Genomic DNA, 17,333 nt, shown 5'->3' with positions numbered 1-17,333 from the left:
CATAAGGAAATAGTAACAGAAGTTTCACCTGGGAAATAGGACTGGGTGGGAGGTTAGATACAGGCTTAACCTCATGCCTTCCCAACTATTGAAATTTTTTAGCATGAGGATATACTATCATTATACTAATAAAACTAGTTAACTTAAAGAGAATAATAAAGGCAGACAAGTAATAGCCAACATTTACTGAGTACTTACTATGTGCCAGGCACTATGCCAAGAGCTTTACTTAGTGTAATTCATTTATACTTCACAACTCTGAGGAAAGCTCTATTATTGGCCCATTTTACAGATGAGAAAGTTAATACATTCTGACCTTCTGATCAGCAGGAAATAACTAGTGTTCATTCACAATGAGCTGATATAATTCTAGTGAAAAGCAAAGGAAAAAAAAAGTGTACTGCGGAAAAAAGGCACTGCAGTCAGTATTACTACCTTAGGGAAGGGTGGAGCATAAGAATCAATGACGTAGCTCAATGGCTGCAGGACAGACAGAGTGCCAACAAGGGCATCTAACCAATGGTATTAAGATAACCTTTCTGGCCTGGCGCGGTGGCTCACACCTGTAATCCTAGCACTCTGGGAGGCTAAGGCGGCGGATCGCTCAAGGTCAGGAGTTCGAAACCAGCCTGAGCAAGAGAGAGACCCCGTCTCTACTATAAATAGAAAGAAATTAATTGGCCAACTAATATATATATATATATATATATATATAGAAAAAATTAGCCAGGCATGGTGGCGTGTGCCTGTAGTTCCAGCTGCTCAGGAGGCTGAGGTAGGAGGATTGCTTGAGCCCAGGAGTCTGAGGTTGCTGTGAGCTAGACTGACACCATGGCACTCACTCTAGCCTGGGCAACAAAGTGAGATTCTGTCTCAAAAACAAAAACAAAAAAACAAAAAAAGATAACCTTTCTGCCCTGATGTTATCTCACCACACTGCCCCAGAAACTGAAATGCTACTAAGCAGTAATTCATTCAAATTCATAAGCTCCTCTGTTAATATGCACTACCCTTGAAATCATTAGGGGGGGTAAGAATTGTCTTTCATCCCTCAGAATGAATTACATTAATCAGTTTCCTTCCCTTACCCTTTACCTTTCTTTCCAACATCTAACCAAGATAAATGTAAAATACAAGTAATGGGGGAACAGGTCTGAGTAAAGTTCTCTAGGCAGCCAGAAAGCAGTCTGAGAATTTGGTGGGGGAGGAACAAGGAAGGAAAAGAAAAATCCACTCTATCCCTGTTCTGCCCACCTTATCCCACAATCTCTACATGGAACCCATGGCTAGCTGCTTTCATCTCCAACCACATCTCTATGCATAAAAACAATCTGAATTTCTATGAATCTCCTGAGTGTCTACCAGTGCCAAAAGAGGTGCCATGGTGGGACACACAGAGGCAGAACAAAACGTGAGTGCACCTCTAGCAACAAGTCATCACTGGCAAAGAAGGGAGAAAAATTAAGGAGGGTTTGTGATGATCTAGCAGCTACCATAAAGAAGCACCTATTATACTTTGAAATAAGTCTCCCAAAATGCAGCTTCCTGGTGTCTTTTGGGCAATGTATTCCCACTGTACAAGCTAAACCCTTTCTAAGAGACAGCAAGCTCCACTGTTCTCTCCCTATTTGGTTTCCCACATCCTTCTCAACACTCTTTTCACTATACCTCCTCTTTCAAATGCTCATTTATTCCTAAGCCCTTCAGTCAGTAATCAAAGAAACTAACTCAATTATTCAAAAAATATTTACTGGAAATATCCCACAAGCACAGCACTATTTATTAGTAATTTTCAATATTATTATCCCTGGGATTATTTGCATTTTAAAAGAATGAATTTCTAATTCTAATGGTAGAATTTAGAGCACCACTTCAGAGAAATATTTTGGAACCAAAGAGACACTGGTATTCTTTAAATCTTACTATATATAAGCAACCTTTATGATACCTATCTGAAATGTTCATCCTTATAGAACACAGGAGCAAGTAGGTCTGGACAAACAGGAAAAGTTAAATATAGAAGACGTTAGTGACTTTTTCTTTCTTTTTGGGCAAACACTTAGTTATTTTAACCTGTTAGGTCACCATAAAATATATTCCTTTCTTTGAGCTTTAATGACCACTGTGTTTTAAAATTTTCTTATTAGAGTTTGAAGTGTTTGCCTAAGACTAGCTTTGTGGCCTCAGGCAAAGCAGACCAGGCTAAGATTCAGTTTCATCTATGGAATGGAGATAATGCTACGTCATTATATGGATGGGAAATATACGGGGAAAAAGAGGGGAATAAAACATAGATGTAATGAAGAAAAAGGTGGGATCCCCACACTTTGCTATGGAAAATAGAGATAACTCTCCCCAAGAGGAGGTCTATGTCTGTCTTACTTTCCTTTGCACCCCAGAACCTACCAGACTAGTGGGCACATAGTTGACAATGAGTATTTATTGAATTGAATTGAATTTGTTCACATTAACCTAGGCCTTCCTTGACTAGAACAGCATCCTGCCAGATCAAGTTAGGTTCTGTATGGATCACATATATGTGAAAATACTTTGAGAATGTTATAGCCTAAACAAACATAAAGTTCTTATTAAATGAACTGCTCTTTTAGAAAGCTTCCACATTTTCTCAACTTCCACACTTACCCTGATACATCACAGGAATAGTGCCAGTAAAATTCAGCAGGTCTTTCTGGGAACTATCTTTAAAAACTGAAAGGAGAAAAAAGTCCCAAAACATGCAATTAGAAGTAGAAAGAATTGTAGTAACGTATATAAGTGTGCACATGTGTGCACAATACACATATGTACACACACATAATCTCTAAATAACATAATCTAGAAATCAGTAAATCTGTCAACAAGGGGAAATTACTAGCTGCTGTTTACTTAAAAAGCAGTGAGGGTAGTTGGAAGAACACAGGACTTGGACACTGAAATCCCAAGTTCTAGGCCCACCTTCCCCACTTAAAGGCATGTGACTTTTTGGTTACCTTAATCTCTTTAATATTCAATTTCATCATCTATAAAATATAGTAAGACTGCTTTACAAAGTTATCATAAATATAAAATGAGATAATGTGAAAATTCTTAATAAAATGCTGGACGCCTGTAATCCTAGAACTCTGGGAGGCTGAGGTAGGCAGATCATTTGAGCTCAGGAGTTCGAGACCAGCCTGAGCAAGAGCAAGACTCTGTCTCTACTAAAAGACAGAAAAAATTAGCTGGGCATGGTAGCCCATGCCTGTAGTACCAGTTACTTGGGAGGCTGAGGCAGGAGGATTGCTTGAGCCCAGGAGTTTGAGGTTGCTGTGAGCTAGGCTGATGCCATGGCACTCTAGCCTGGGCAACAAAGTGAGACTCTATCTTAAAAAAACAAAACAAAAAAAATTTGTTATTAATAATTTGGAATTAACCATCTATGCAGTAAGCAGAATAAAGGTCCTCCAAAGATGCACATACCCTAATCCTTGGAACCTGTGAATATGTCACCTTACTTGTCAAAGAGACTTTTTAGATGTGATTAAATTAAGGACTATGAGATGGGTAAATTATCCTAAATTGTTGTGGTGTGTCTGATCTAATTATATTGGTTCTTAAAAGCAGAGAACCTTTCCTACCTGTAGTCAGAGGGCTCTCTAACAATATAAGAATCTTAGAGATATGCAAAATTGCTGGTTTTAAAGACAGAGAAGGACCAAGAGCCAAGGAATGTGGATAAACTCCAGAAACTGGAAGAGGCAAGGAAACAGATTATTCCCTAGAGCCTCCAGAAACAAAGACCTGTTGGCATCTTGATTTCACCCAGGTCAAATTTCTACACTTGATCTTAGCCAAAAGGCCAAGAAGCGATTAGCCAAGTTAAATTTCCAGTTAAACTTCTAAGCTATAGAAATTTGTGTTAGACTTCTAGTCTACAAAACTGTAACATGGTAAATTTTTTTTAAGCCACTAAGTTTGTGGCAATTTGTTACACAGCAATAGAAAACTAATACAATCTATATTGTATTAACTTAAATTTCCCCAGAAATCACAGGTCACAAAGTATAGCTCAAAATTAGAGGACAAAAGACAGAAATAAGAAATTATGATTTTGCAGCTCTCTAGGACCAACTAATTAATAGTTCAAATAATGCAGCAAAAACTAGAAGATATGATTCTTACCGTAGGTGTCCATGGAATATCTAAAATGTGGGAAAAATACATTTACATTCTTTAGTTCTTCCACAGTTAGATCCCTGAACTTGTACTGAAAAGAGAAAAATGAGCATGGAGTAAGAATAAAGTTATGAGCAACAGATAACAACTGAACATTTATTAAGTGCTAGGCCCTGGGCTCTGAGTTTTACAAACATAAATAGAATATTTGATTTAATCTTTTGAACAATCCTATGAGGCAGGGAGGGCTTACAACTGCTCTACTTTGCAGAAGAAAACAAAAGCTAGAGAATCAAAGTAACTTGCTCAGTCAGTTAGCAAGTTAAATAGCAAAGCAACAGCCCAAACCCAGGACCTAGACCTTTAATCACTAAATCGGACTGCCTGCAAATATCTCCTAAAGGCTTAAGAGATACGGTAGAATGAATAAACCCTCTCACACCATCTTGAATAGCTTATTCACTTGAGACACCTTGACTTTCATCTCCCACCTTCCTGGTACTGCATCCTGGGTATCAAAGAGAAAACAAAAGCATGCCAGGGTTTGCAGTCAGGTTGAGTGAACTGCCACCTCATTTATCTAGATGTCCTCCCAGAAATACTAACTTGGCTGCCTTGTGAGCAAAATCATTTAAATTCTTTGAACTTATTTTCTTATCTGCAAAAAGAAATAATAACCACTTCCTAGACTTGTGGTAAAGACTATATAAAAGGGAAAAAAAAGTGTATTAAGAGTCTATTTTGGGGGATGGACATGCTTGAAGCTCTTACTTGAGGGGGGAGGAGGACATGAGCAATATATGTAATCTTAACACTTATACCCCCATAATATGCTAAAATAAAAAAATAAATTAAAAAAAAAGAGTCTATTATGAGGCCGGGTGTGGTGGCTCACACCTTTAATCCTAGCACTCTGGGAGGCTGAGGTGGGAGGATTGCTTAAGCTCAGGAGTTCGAGACCAGCCTGAGCAAGAGCAAGACCCTATCCCTACTAAAAAAAAAAAAAAAAAAAATATATATATATATATATATATATATATATATATAAAATTAGCCGGGCATAGTGGCGCATACCTGTAGTCACAGCTACTCGGGAGGCTGAGGTAGAAGGATTGCTTGAGCCCAGGAGTTTGAGGTTGCTGTGAGCTAAGTTGATGCCACAGCACTGTAGCCCGAGCAAAAGAGTGAGACTTTGTCTCAAAAAAAAAGTCTATTATGAAAATAAAGTTGAGAAAACAATTGCAGTTACAAAAGCATCAAAAATAATAAAATACATAGAAATAAATTCAATAGGGCACAAAACTTAGACTCTGAAAACTACAAAACATTGTTGAAAGAATAAAACAGACATAAAGCCAATCTAGTGAGGGAAAATGGTGTTGAGCATGTCTTAATTTCCTTTTCCATGATTACTAATGGATTGAATAAGCTTATTTTTTAAATGCTTATTCATGTATTTTGCCCAATTTTCCATTTATTGGTTTTAATATTGATTTGTAGGCATGCTTTATACATTTTGGATATCAATACTTTGTCAGTTATGTGTGTTACAGAGACACTAAGTCTGTATCTTGCCTCTCCACTCTTATCATGGTGTCTCTTGAAATATAAAAGTTCTTAATTTTAATGTAGTTGAGTTTAGTGGTCTCTTCTTTGTGGCTTGTTTAAAAATATTTACATATTCTGAGTCCATAACATTTATCTCCATAAGTTTTAAAGTTGCCTTTTGCATTTAGGTCTGTAATCAACTGGGAATTTTTGTTTGGTATAAGGTAGAGATACAATTTCATTGTTTTCCCATATGGATAATCATCTGTCTCTGTATTCTCCTTTCCACAGTCGTTTGCAATACTTCTTCTGTTTTATATTGTGTTTCCAAATATGTATGTATATGGCTCTAAGCCCTTTGGTTAGAATCATTGGTTAATTTGTCTATCCTATACCAGTATCACACTAAACCTCAATTACTATAGTGTTGACATTTTTTTCTTTTTGGAGACAGGATCTCCCTGTGTTGCCCAGGCTGGTCTCAAACTCCTGGGCTCAAGAACTTTTCCCCCTTCAGCCTCCTAAATACAGTCCTATACTGTAAATAATTGATGTCGATATTTAGCTATTTCCTCTTGTACTGATAAGAATAGCCAGAAAGATTCCTCTAATCTCTTTCCTAGAGGGTAAAAGCATGGTGCTATGGACTAAATATTTGTGTGCCCCCTCCCAAATTCATAGGTTAAAACCCTAACCCCTAATGTGATGGTATTTGGAATGGTGCGAGTTGCCTCACCTGGCTAGCATTGACACTTGGTAAAGCAAGTTCCCACACCTATTCTTTTTTTTTTTTTTTCCCCACATCTATTCTTTTTCTGTAATAATGTCAAGATTATTCTTGGTCTTCTGCCCTTCTAAATGAATTTTACAACCAGTTTGAAAAGTTCCCCCAAAAACCTGTTAGAATTTTGACTGGAATTGCATTGACCCTATAGATCAATCTGGGAGAACAGACATCTTCACACCCATGAGGTTGAGATATCTATTTATTTAGGTTTTGTTTTCAGTAATATTTTTCACTTTCTCCATATAGTTGCTTGAGTCTTCAATGTCCTATTCACTTCTCCTTGGAGTTTTCTGCACTACAATTATTTCTAGAAGTTAAGCTAGTATATTATTTCTCTAGTACAAGAGCTAAGGACCTCAGAAATATTTTCTGGACTTGTTTCTGGTTGGTTTTAATTTATACATCCAGCAAATACTTACTAAGCACCTCTGTGCCAGACTCTATGCTATGCACTGATAGTGAAAAAAACATTCCTCTACTATTCTACTCTCACTCTTGAGAAAACTCCTTGTCTTGCTTCTTTTTCCTTCATCCCACTTCCACCAAAGTTATGTTCTTTTTTTTTTTTTTTTTGAGACAGCGTCTCGCTTTGTTGCCCAGGCTAGAGTGAGTGCCATGGCGTCAGCCTAGCTCACAGCAACCTCAAACTCCTGGGCTCAAGCAATCCTGCTGCCTCAGCCTCCCGAGTAGCTGGGACTACAGGCATGTGCCACCATGCCCAGCTAATTTTTTACATATATATATCAGTTGGCCAATTAATTTCTTTCTATTTATAGTAGAGACGGGGTCTCGCTCTTGCTCAGGCTGGTTTTGAACTCCTGACCTTGAGCAATCCGCCCGCCTCGGCCTCCCAAGAGCTAGGATTACAGGCGTGAGCCACCGCGCCCGGCCTAAATCACCAAAGTTATGTTGTAGTCCTTTTTCTACTAGCGACTTTAGCAATTTTTCTCATCGGATAATCCATCATCCTCCCCACATTAAAACTTGATAGAATGGTTCCTTTAATTTCATATTCTCTGACGAGGAGACAGAAAGGGTAGTAATCCTAAACATAATGATACTTCTCTTCATACAAGATCTACACCTGTCACAGTAGATAAAATCATTCAAGTCAATTACATAAACAACTTCAAGCTTGGGGCGTCAAAACCTCCCACAGGTGTGCAAGCTGTCCCAACAAAGATAGACACAAGCAAGTCCAATAAAAATGGCAGAAAGTATGGTTTACGCATGAAGTCTTACGAAATAGTTAAGAGTCGCTTAACTAAAAAGTCTTACTAAATAGTAAGAGTCGCTTAACTGGTGGAAAAGAGGATCTCCTCAGACTGTACACTGGTGGAGAATCCCCTTCTGACCCGGAAACCCGCACTAGTCAGGCCTCAGAAATGTAGGTCAGATTTCTGGGTCAGCCCTCCCACTCCTCAACCTTTCAACATTAAGAGGATCTCTCCTGGGCCTTCAAACTGCCTTCACTCCTAAACCCACTCAGGTCTTTCATTCACTGTACAAGTTATTTAGCACCTACGTTGTTATCAAGCATAGTGCTAGGAAGGTGCAGGAATATAAAAGCAGTGTCTGCAGTCAAAAGGGTTCACAGCAAGAGTGAAGTCTGTGAATAAATAATTACAGTATGATAACTGGTATTTCTGAAAACATAATGGAGTGATTCAATCTTCCAGGGAGTGACTGAGTTGGGTCTAACACAGGACGAGCTCCGCAATTCAAGGGAAAAAAAGGAGGGAGGGAGGGAGGAGGCCATTTCAGCAGAGAAAAAGGCGTGGTTACACGGACAGCCTAAGCTGGGAGTTGTCTGAGGTCAGTGAAGCTGGTGGTGTGAGTACTCACACAGGGTGGAGGCTGGGGGACCTCGGAGTTGCAGGCGGAGCTAGAACCCAGGACCTCCACAAGTAGGACGTGGCCTGAGACCCCCGCGGCTTCCTGGGGACCGGTGGTCACAGCCGGCTTCGTATCAGCCCGGCCCCGCTCCAAGCCCCAAGACAAGCCCCGGTAAACGCAAAAAGCAGGAGCCCGGCCAGGAGCGGAGACACCCCCCTCAGACCCCACGGCTCCAGACGCCGCCCGAGCTGGCTGCCCGTACCTTGCCAAGCAGCCGCCTCAGACTCTCGCAGTCGAACTCCATCTCCAACCAGGTCCCACGACCCCAGCCACTGGACCTTCTTCCGGACCCGCTGCAGAATGGAAGCCGCCGAGGACCAAACTTCCTAGCGCTCCAAGGCCCCGCCCTCTCCCGGACTCGAGATTCGGCCCCAGGCTCTGCCGCAGCTCCTGCGGGGTCAGGCGGCCCCTGCAGCGCGAACCTGGAGCGGGCGCTGCGGGACCCCGCTTGCTGGAAGAAAGCTTGGGGACATCTGTGAAGAGAACAGGAAAGACCGGAGTAGAAGCTGTAAAGGAGGTAGAAGCAACACGCGGTATTCTTGAAGAGAGTTGCTGGATGTGTTAAATTCAGCGAAGTATTAGAAAAGATCAACACCGAAAATTGTAGTTGGATTTAGGAGGAAGGAAGTAATGGAACTTCAAAAGCAACATTTCAGGGAGTAGAAAGGGAAGACTAGTCAGGAGGAGCCTCATCAGAGAATAGGACAGCCGCATCTGGGTGGCGCGGCACGGGGGGAGGAGTTGCACTTTTTTTTCTTATTTTTTCCCAACCATGTTGGTGGTTGACAGAGGAAAAAGTAGGGCGAAAAACAAGAGTTGGAAACGAGAGGAGAGAGACTGATGGATAAGGTCATCTGGAGAAGGAAGGCGGAGAAGAGATGGAGGATACAGTAATTTTCTGGTGGTGTTTGGTCTCCTCGACTTGTGAGTTACTTACTCTGTATCCCTGGTTTGAGCACAGAAGCTGAAAAGTCGCAGGAGCTGGATATTGTAATTGCCAAGAGGTTGGGCAGCCAGGAGGGTGATTGTATTTACAGGAAAATCCAAAGGCAGGGCTGCTGTGACACAGTTGAAGAAAGGGAAAGGCTGGAAGGAGCGTTTATTCATTCACAAGAGTTTTGTTGAGCATCTACAGTTTGCTAGCTGTTAATCTAGGTCTTAGGATACGGCAGTGAATAAAATAGACAAAATTAGCTGCTGTCTTAAGGTTTTCATTCTTTTATTAGTAGAGAGATCAAAACAATGTAATAAATAAGTAAATTATACAGCACGTTAGAAGGACATTGGGACAGTGCAATAAAAGACTATTAGAAAGAACCTATTACAAGATTTGGGCAATTTGGGGGAGGGCTTACAGAAGCCAGGCTTCAGTTTGGATTGGGTGTTGTCATAGAGCAGGATGTTTTTCTGTGATGGGGCATCTCAATAAGTATAAGCTAGAGGATGGACAAACTCGAGTGAGGATAAAGCTATAATTGGTAGAGAAGCAGCAGTCACTTATAATAGCAGAGAAAGATGTTTAGTATTTCATGGCTTGTACGGTGACCTTATTCTTATCTCTGCTCAGATGAAGTTGTGAAGTGGCCTTGTTACATCTCACCTTTTTATAGTCTGAGTCACCTTGTCTGATGTTGGTGTTCTATGAGATTGTTTGCATCCAACAGAAGAATAACCTGGCCTAGCTGTGAGAATCAGGCCAGCCTCTAATAACACTGAGGCCTTGCTGTGTCAGACCAGTTCCCAGATATCAGAGCCTGCCTTTCTCTTTCTCAGGCTTTTACTCTGAGAGAAAGAAGAAGCCACTGGGAGGTTTCAAACAGAAGAGTAATGTGATCTGACTGAGTTTTAATAGAACAACTCTGTTGCATTGTGAGGAGACAGGAGTGTGGGGGCAAGAGTGGAAGCTGGAAGACAAAGTCAGAGAAGGATTATGGGGAGAAGCTCAAGGATAAGGGGCCTGTGTAGTGTGCCTCAGCCAGATCTAACAAACCTTAGAAACAGTAGAACTTCCAGGGGCTGCAAGGTCCGACAGATCCTGCCAGAAATCTATTAAACGAGGAAAAGATATCAGGTTAGCAGCAAGGTTCTTCAATCTTTTATGAAAGAGCATCTTATGGAAGAGGACTTACAACCAAACCGCCAATTCTCTTCTGGTCTAGTCACTGTGAACACTTTATGCCAGAGCATGCCTGTGTGTTTAGCATTTCCTGTGTGGAAGGTTCATTGCCAAGAGTTTTATGAGCTTTATTTCCGTTAATCTTCACAAAACCCTATGACCTGGGTAGAATTATTATCTCCATTTTACTGAAGAGGAAACTGAGGTTTAGTGTTGCATTACCTATTTCTTTGTTCCTGAGATTCTTTATGGATTAGAGATGTGTTAATGACAGGTTTTTGGAGGGCGAAGAAGACTACAAAATTAAACATACTTACTGATTTTAACACTATACCTATTTCAGAACAGCCTAAATGTGAAAAAGTGTGCACCTCAAAATAGAGGCTGAGTGGTATATAATTGGTTCCATTTTACAGGTAGGGAAGCCAAAGCTGCATGCAGAAAGGTTAAAGTATTGCAGAAGGTAACGTCAAAGACCATGTTCCTAATCTGTCCATCATACTCCCTCTTGCTGTGTGCGATATTGTGATGGAACTTTGGGATTAGTGATAATCTAGGAAATCTGTGCCTGTTGGTATTTATAAGAGAAAGGCTGTGTAATAAACATAGCCTTCTTTAAGCCTCCCTCCTGACTTCCAGTTCCCTCCTATTCTTACCCCATGAAGCTGGTGGTATTAGATCCTATAATCTAACCAGGCTGAAACATTCACTCTTCCCCAAGCACATTGTGTTCTTCCTCGATTCCTGAGTGCTTGCCTGGGGTATTTTGTTGTACTGGTATACCGGACTGTATTCATCTCCAGCCCTCTTTCTGCCCCCAAAGACTGAGGCCTAGGTAGACAGAGGTTGAATTTCATTCATCTCTGTAGTTCCTGTGCTTGAATTTATGCATGTATTAGTTCTATTAATATTTATTAAACCAGATATAAAGAGGGGTTCAGGCCGGGTGCGGTGGCTCACGCCTGTAATCCTAGCACTCTGGGAGGCCGAGGCTGGCGGATTGCTCGAGGTCAGGAGTTCGAAACTAGCCTGAGCAAGAGCGAGACCCCGTCTCTACTATAAATAGAAATTAATTGGCCAACTAATATATGTAGAAAAAATTAGCCGGGCATGGTGGCACATGCCTGTAGTCCCAGCTACTTGGGAGGCTGAGGCAGGAGGATCACTTGAGCCCAGGAGTTTGAGGTTGCTGTGAGCTAGGCTGACGCCACGGCACTCACTCTAGCCTGTGCAACAAAGCGAGACTCTGTCTCAAAAAAAAAAGAAATAAAAGTACCCAGGATATATGTATAAATATATTAATTTTGTTAAAAGGAGAAAAAATGACCCAAACTGAGAAATGCGAAAGTATATGTTCTGAATCTCTACAGCTTTAGAAAAACCACAAGAATGGCTTGTTTAACATTAGAACTTGTTTCTGGCTGGGTACAGTGGCTCACCCCTGTAATCCTAGCATTCTAGGAGGCTGAGGTGGAGGATTGCGTAAGGTTAGGAGTTTGAGACCAGTCTTCCACATAGGAAATGAGCAATAACAAGACCCCATCTCTACTAAAAACAGAAAAAATTAGCCAGGTGTGGTGGTGCACACCTGTAGTTCCAACTACTTGGGAGGCCAAGGCAGAATAATCACTTGAGCTCAGGAGTTTGAAGTTGCAGTGAACTGTGATGATGCCACTGCACTCTAGCCAGGACCACAGAGTGAGACTCTATCTAAAAAAAAAAAAAAAAAAAAAAAAAAAAAAACCCACCAAAAGAACAAACAAAAAAACTCCTGTTTCTTAGTGCTCTGCTTCTAATCTGTTTATACCCTTTGTTGCTTTCATAATTATTAGCCCCATCAGACATATTGTTAGGGGATGAAACCTTTTTATTCCAAATATCACGCACAGTCCTTAACAAAATACTAACAAACTGAATTCAACAGCACATTTAAAAAATTATTCATCATGATTAAGTGGGATTCATTCTAGGGATGCAAGAATGCTTCAACACATACAAATCAATCAATGTAATATATCATATCAACTGAACAGAAGACAAAAACCATATGATCATTTTAGTTGATACCGAAAAAGCATTCAATAAAATTCAACATCCCTTCATGATTAAAAACTCAAAAAACTAGGTATGGAAGGAACTTACCTCAACACCAAATATCAGACATAGGTTTATTCTTATATACTTCTTGGATGTGTGGAACTTACTATTGTTTATTAACAACATAGTCTGCATCTGAGGCCATTCTTCCACAAACGTTCTTTGTAACAGCCTACATAGCCATGCTTTTATGACCTTGTGAAATGAAACTGCAATCTTTTTTACTTTCCTAACCTAATTCTTTTTATAAGGATTTTATATAGTCTTTCCATTTTCATGGTCTGTCTATGAACCAACATACTCTTGTTATCTTGCTGCTTCTCAAAAAGTAAAAAATTAGTCATGCTTAAGAGAAATTTGTCAATGAAATTTTGTTTTTAACAATAACAGCATTAAGTATCAGTGTTCCCTCTGTGGACTGGTTCCACACTGGTGTCACCGAAAGTTTGCCAGTGAGTTCCACTAGCAGCTCACATTGCAGCTTCTGGTACATTGTACTGGCACACCCCTGGATTCTCAACAGTGATCAGTAAACTGCACAGAACTGACTTTGGAGGCTTCCCAGCAAATTCCACAGCACCTCAGAGGGTTGTTCCCTGCATGCCAGGTTTGGCCTGCAACAGCTCATTAGACTTCTCTACCACCCATTTGGGTATCACTTCTTCAAGTTTTGGATCTCAGCCCTGGAATGGGGAGTGGGGAATGATTCTAAATTTATTTCTTCCTTGGGTACTTTGTCTCAGTCCTAGAAGTAGTGGCTGCTCCCTGCATATGCTATTCCTATAATATGTAATGCTTTCTACCTCTTTCATAGTTAATGTCTGGCTCCTCGTTAATCTTTTTATTAAACTTACAAAGCTGGGCACAGTGGCATACACTTATAATCCCAGCTACTAGCAAGGCTGTGGCAGGAGGATCACTTGAGCCTAGGAGTTTGAGAGCATCTTGGGCAACATAGCAAGACCTAATCTCAAAAAAAAAAAAAAAAAATTAAAAAATTAAAGTTTCAAACTATGTGGTTTGTGTCTCCTGACTGGACCTTGACCAATAATATATCATTGGCATTGGGAGAAAGGTGAATATTATGCAGGAATTAAAAAAGAATTTTAGACTTCTACTTCTGCCGATGAAGGATCAACTGCCACAGGAATTACCTTCTCTCCATAAACAAATAGAAAATTGCACACAATATATGAAATAATTTTCATATCTTGTACAAGAGGTAGCACAAGACTATGAACTTTGAAAGGAAAAAAGTGAGTCCTATCATTGCCCCAACCTAGAGTCAGTTTTCAGACTGTAGCACAGAGAGGGGTTACCCAAACTTAGAGTCTTGCCAAGTTGAAGAGAAAGATAGAAAATACAGAGGAGGCCAGAGTGCCAGGAATTTGCAGGATGGAGCACTAAGAATAGGGAGCTGCATGGAGAAAGGGCTTGGTAGGTTTCCATAGGAACACTTGTGAGTCTTTGGTTGAATTCTGTCTGCACATATGTGGGATAAAACTTCATGAGGCCTGAGAAAGAACTATCTAAAAGCAGTAGGCCAAATACTTGTTAGAGCTACCAAAGGGCTGAGAGTTGTAGAACATTCCACAGATTGGAAAGATCTAATACAATAAGCATCACAGAGGGTGCTCAAAAGGGTCAGAGCTCAATAGTGGAGATATTAACTCTAGAGAAAAACTGTTCTTTTAATAATAAAGCATAAATCAAGACTTAGAAGAATCAAGTAATTTAAGTGAATCTTAGAATAAAATCTAAAAATATTGAAAGAAATATAGCAAAATCCACCGATACTGTAAAATTCACCATGTTCTACATCCAACCAAAAGTGACCAGACATTTAAAGAAGCAGGGAATATCACCCACAACAAAGAAAAATCAGCCATCAAAATAGACCCATATATCACAGAGAGGATGGATTTGCAGACAAGGTCCTTAAAAGGTTTATTATAAATATTATAAATATGCTCAAGGAGGTAAAGGAAAACATGATGCGGAAAAACATGAAAGATAAATACAAATTAAACTGCTACGGGTGAAAAATACATCATCAAATGAAAAGCATCAGGCCAGGCACGGTGGCTCATGCCTGTAATCCTAGCACTCTGGGAGGCCAAGGCAGGAGGATTGCTTGAGGTCAGGAGTTCGAAACCAGCCTGAGCAAGAGTGAGACCCCGTCTCTACTATAAATAGAAAGAAATTAATTGGCCAACTAATATATATATAGAAAAAATTAGCTGGGCATGGTGGCGCATGCCTGTAGTCCCAGCTATTCGGGAGGCTGAGGCAGGTAGATCACTCAAGGTCAGGAATTCTAAATCAGCCTGAGCAAGAGCGAGACCCTGTCTCTACTATAAATAGAAATAAATTAATTGGCCAACTAATATATATAGAAAAAATTAGCTGGGCATGGTGGCGCATGCCTGTAGTCCCAGCTATTCGGGAGGCTGAGGCAGGAGGATTGCTTGAGCCCAGGAGTTTGAGGTTGCTGTGAGCTAGGCTGATGCCATGGCACTCACTCTAGCCTGGACAACAAAGTGAGACTCTGTCTCAAAAAAAAAAAAAAAAAAAAATGAAAAGCATCAGACAAAAAGCACATTGTATGGGATTAATAGAAGATTAAACACTATAGGTGAAAAGATGAGTGAAGTTGAAGATAACAGAAGTAGAAACAAAATAGAGTACAAAAGAGACTGAAAAAAATATACAGAACCTCAGCAAGCCATGGGACAATATCAGCTGGTCTGACATATGTACTGGAGGTCACAGAAGGAGAGAGGAGGATGGAAGAAATGTTTGAAGACAAAATGGCCATTTTTCCAATTTAATGAAAATCATGAATTCACAGATCCAAGAAGCTTATCAAACCCCATGTAGAAGAAATATGTATGAAACTACAGAGATACATCAAAATCAAATTGCTGAGAACTAGTGATAAAATTTTTAAACAGGTAACATATGACTCCAGTAATTACCCTCCTGGGTTTTTACCCCAGACAAATTACAACTTATATTCAAACAAAAAACTGTACACAAATATTTATAACATCTCTGTTCATAATAGCCTCGAACTGGAAACAGTGAAAATGTTCTTTGACAGGTAAATTGATAAACTGGTATGTCCATACAGTAGAATACTATTCGGTAAAACAAAACATACTGCTATATAACAACATTGATGAATCAAGGAAGCATTATGCTAAGTGAAAGCAGCTTATGATTCCATTTATATGAATTGCTAGAAAATGCAGATGCATGTCAGTCATTTCTAAGAGCCAGAGGTTGAAGAGAAAGGGACTGACTGCAAAGGAGCACAAGGGAACTTTTTGAAATGATCTATTTTTTTTTTTTAAATGGCAGAGCCTTACTCTGTCTTCTAGCCTGAAATGCAGTGGCCTGATCATAGCTCACTGCAACCTCGAACTCCTGGGCTCAAGCGATCCTCCTGCCTTGGATTCCTGAGTAGCTAGGACTGCAGGCACATGATACTATTCCTGGCTAGTTTTTTTTATAGAGACAGGGTCTTGCTATGTTGCCCAGGCTGGTCTTGAACTACTGGCTACAAGTGATCCTCCTGCCTCAGCCTCCCAAAGTGCTGGGATTACAAGTGGGACTCACTGCACCCAGCTCTGATCTCAGTTTTTTCTATCCTGATTGTGGTAGTTACAAGACTGACACATTTTTCAAAACTCATCACCTGTACATTAAAAATGAGTGAATTTTATCATATATAAGTTATACCTCAATAAAGCTTATTGAGAACAAAAAAAGGAATGTGTAGGATGTTTATCCTTGACCTAGAGGGATGTCCATGATGTATTGTTATAGGAGAAAAGCAAGTTGCATAGTAGTATATGTATTATTAGTATGATCACCTTTAATAAAACAACACTGGGGAAAAAAAACCAGTATATCCCTCTATATCTGTATGATATTTGCAGGCTCATGGAGAAGTCTTTGGCAGAAAGACACACACGAGACTGGTAACATTGGTTACCATGGGGATGGGAATTGGGGGGAGGAGGAGAGAATATTAAGTTTTTCTTTATATATCCTTGGATAGTTTCATGTTTCATAATAAGCACCTATTATTTTCGACATTTAAAATGAAGATATCAAAATAATATATAGGGGAGGTGTGTATGTAGGAAGAATGGAGAAAGGGATCCACTGTGCCAATGCAGAGAGGTCCAAGGGAACAAGACGTGGTTCTTGGACTAGACAAAAAAGGAGATCTTTGGTGACCTCTAAGGGAACATCTAAGTAGTGGGGTGGGGCTAGAAGTCAGGATGTAATGCATGGAAAAGAGATATAGATTGGAAAGAAAGGCTTTGAGTGTGGACCACTTGTTTAGGAAATTTGGTCATAAAAAGAAATTAAGAAACAGGACAGATAGGGAGGTCGTCGCAGCATCAGTTGGAGGTTTTTTCTTTTTGAAGGAAGGACAGGGTTACCTGTGGCTTCATGATGGCCAAGAAAAGAGAACCAGTGGAGAGGAACTGACCCAAAGTGTTGAAGAATGTGAGTATACAGTGGAGGTGAGGAAGCGTTTGAGATGGGAGGGGAGGCCCTGAGCTGGAGTATCAGCTGTATGCCCTAGTGTTGGTCACTTAGGCTCTGTGTTTTCTCATTAGTTAAATGGGGTTAATAGTAGTACCTAGCTCATAGTGTTGCTGTAAGATAATGTATAACAAGAGCTTTGTTTGCTGCTCAGCTACCGGTCCAGGGGCA

The 17,333-nt window shown here is 40.2% G+C and overlaps 1 protein-coding gene across 1 annotated transcript in view; it reads right to left on the bottom strand.

Moving 5' to 3' along the window:
* Positions 1–9,020, bottom strand: part of UEVLD (UEV and lactate/malate dehyrogenase domains) — a 41,841-nt gene extending 32,821 nt beyond the window's left edge. The window contains exons 1-3 of the mRNA XM_076002108.1: positions 8,589–9,020; positions 4,162–4,246; positions 2,644–2,709 (exon numbers count right to left, since the gene is read on the bottom strand). Of these exons, the coding sequence (XP_075858223.1) occupies positions 2,644–2,709; positions 4,162–4,246; positions 8,589–8,630 (193 nt within the window). The 5' untranslated portion in view covers positions 8,631–9,020. The remainder of the gene's footprint in view (positions 1–2,643; positions 2,710–4,161; positions 4,247–8,588) is intronic.
* Between the last annotated feature and the right edge of the window lie 8,313 nt (positions 9,021–17,333).

Source organism: Microcebus murinus, chromosome 4, assembly GCF_040939455.1.
Source record: "Microcebus murinus isolate Inina chromosome 4, M.murinus_Inina_mat1.0, whole genome shotgun sequence".
In the NCBI taxonomy this organism is placed as follows: domain Eukaryota; kingdom Metazoa; phylum Chordata; class Mammalia; order Primates; family Cheirogaleidae; genus Microcebus; species Microcebus murinus.
This window is presented reverse-complemented; position numbering and strand designations above follow the sequence as displayed.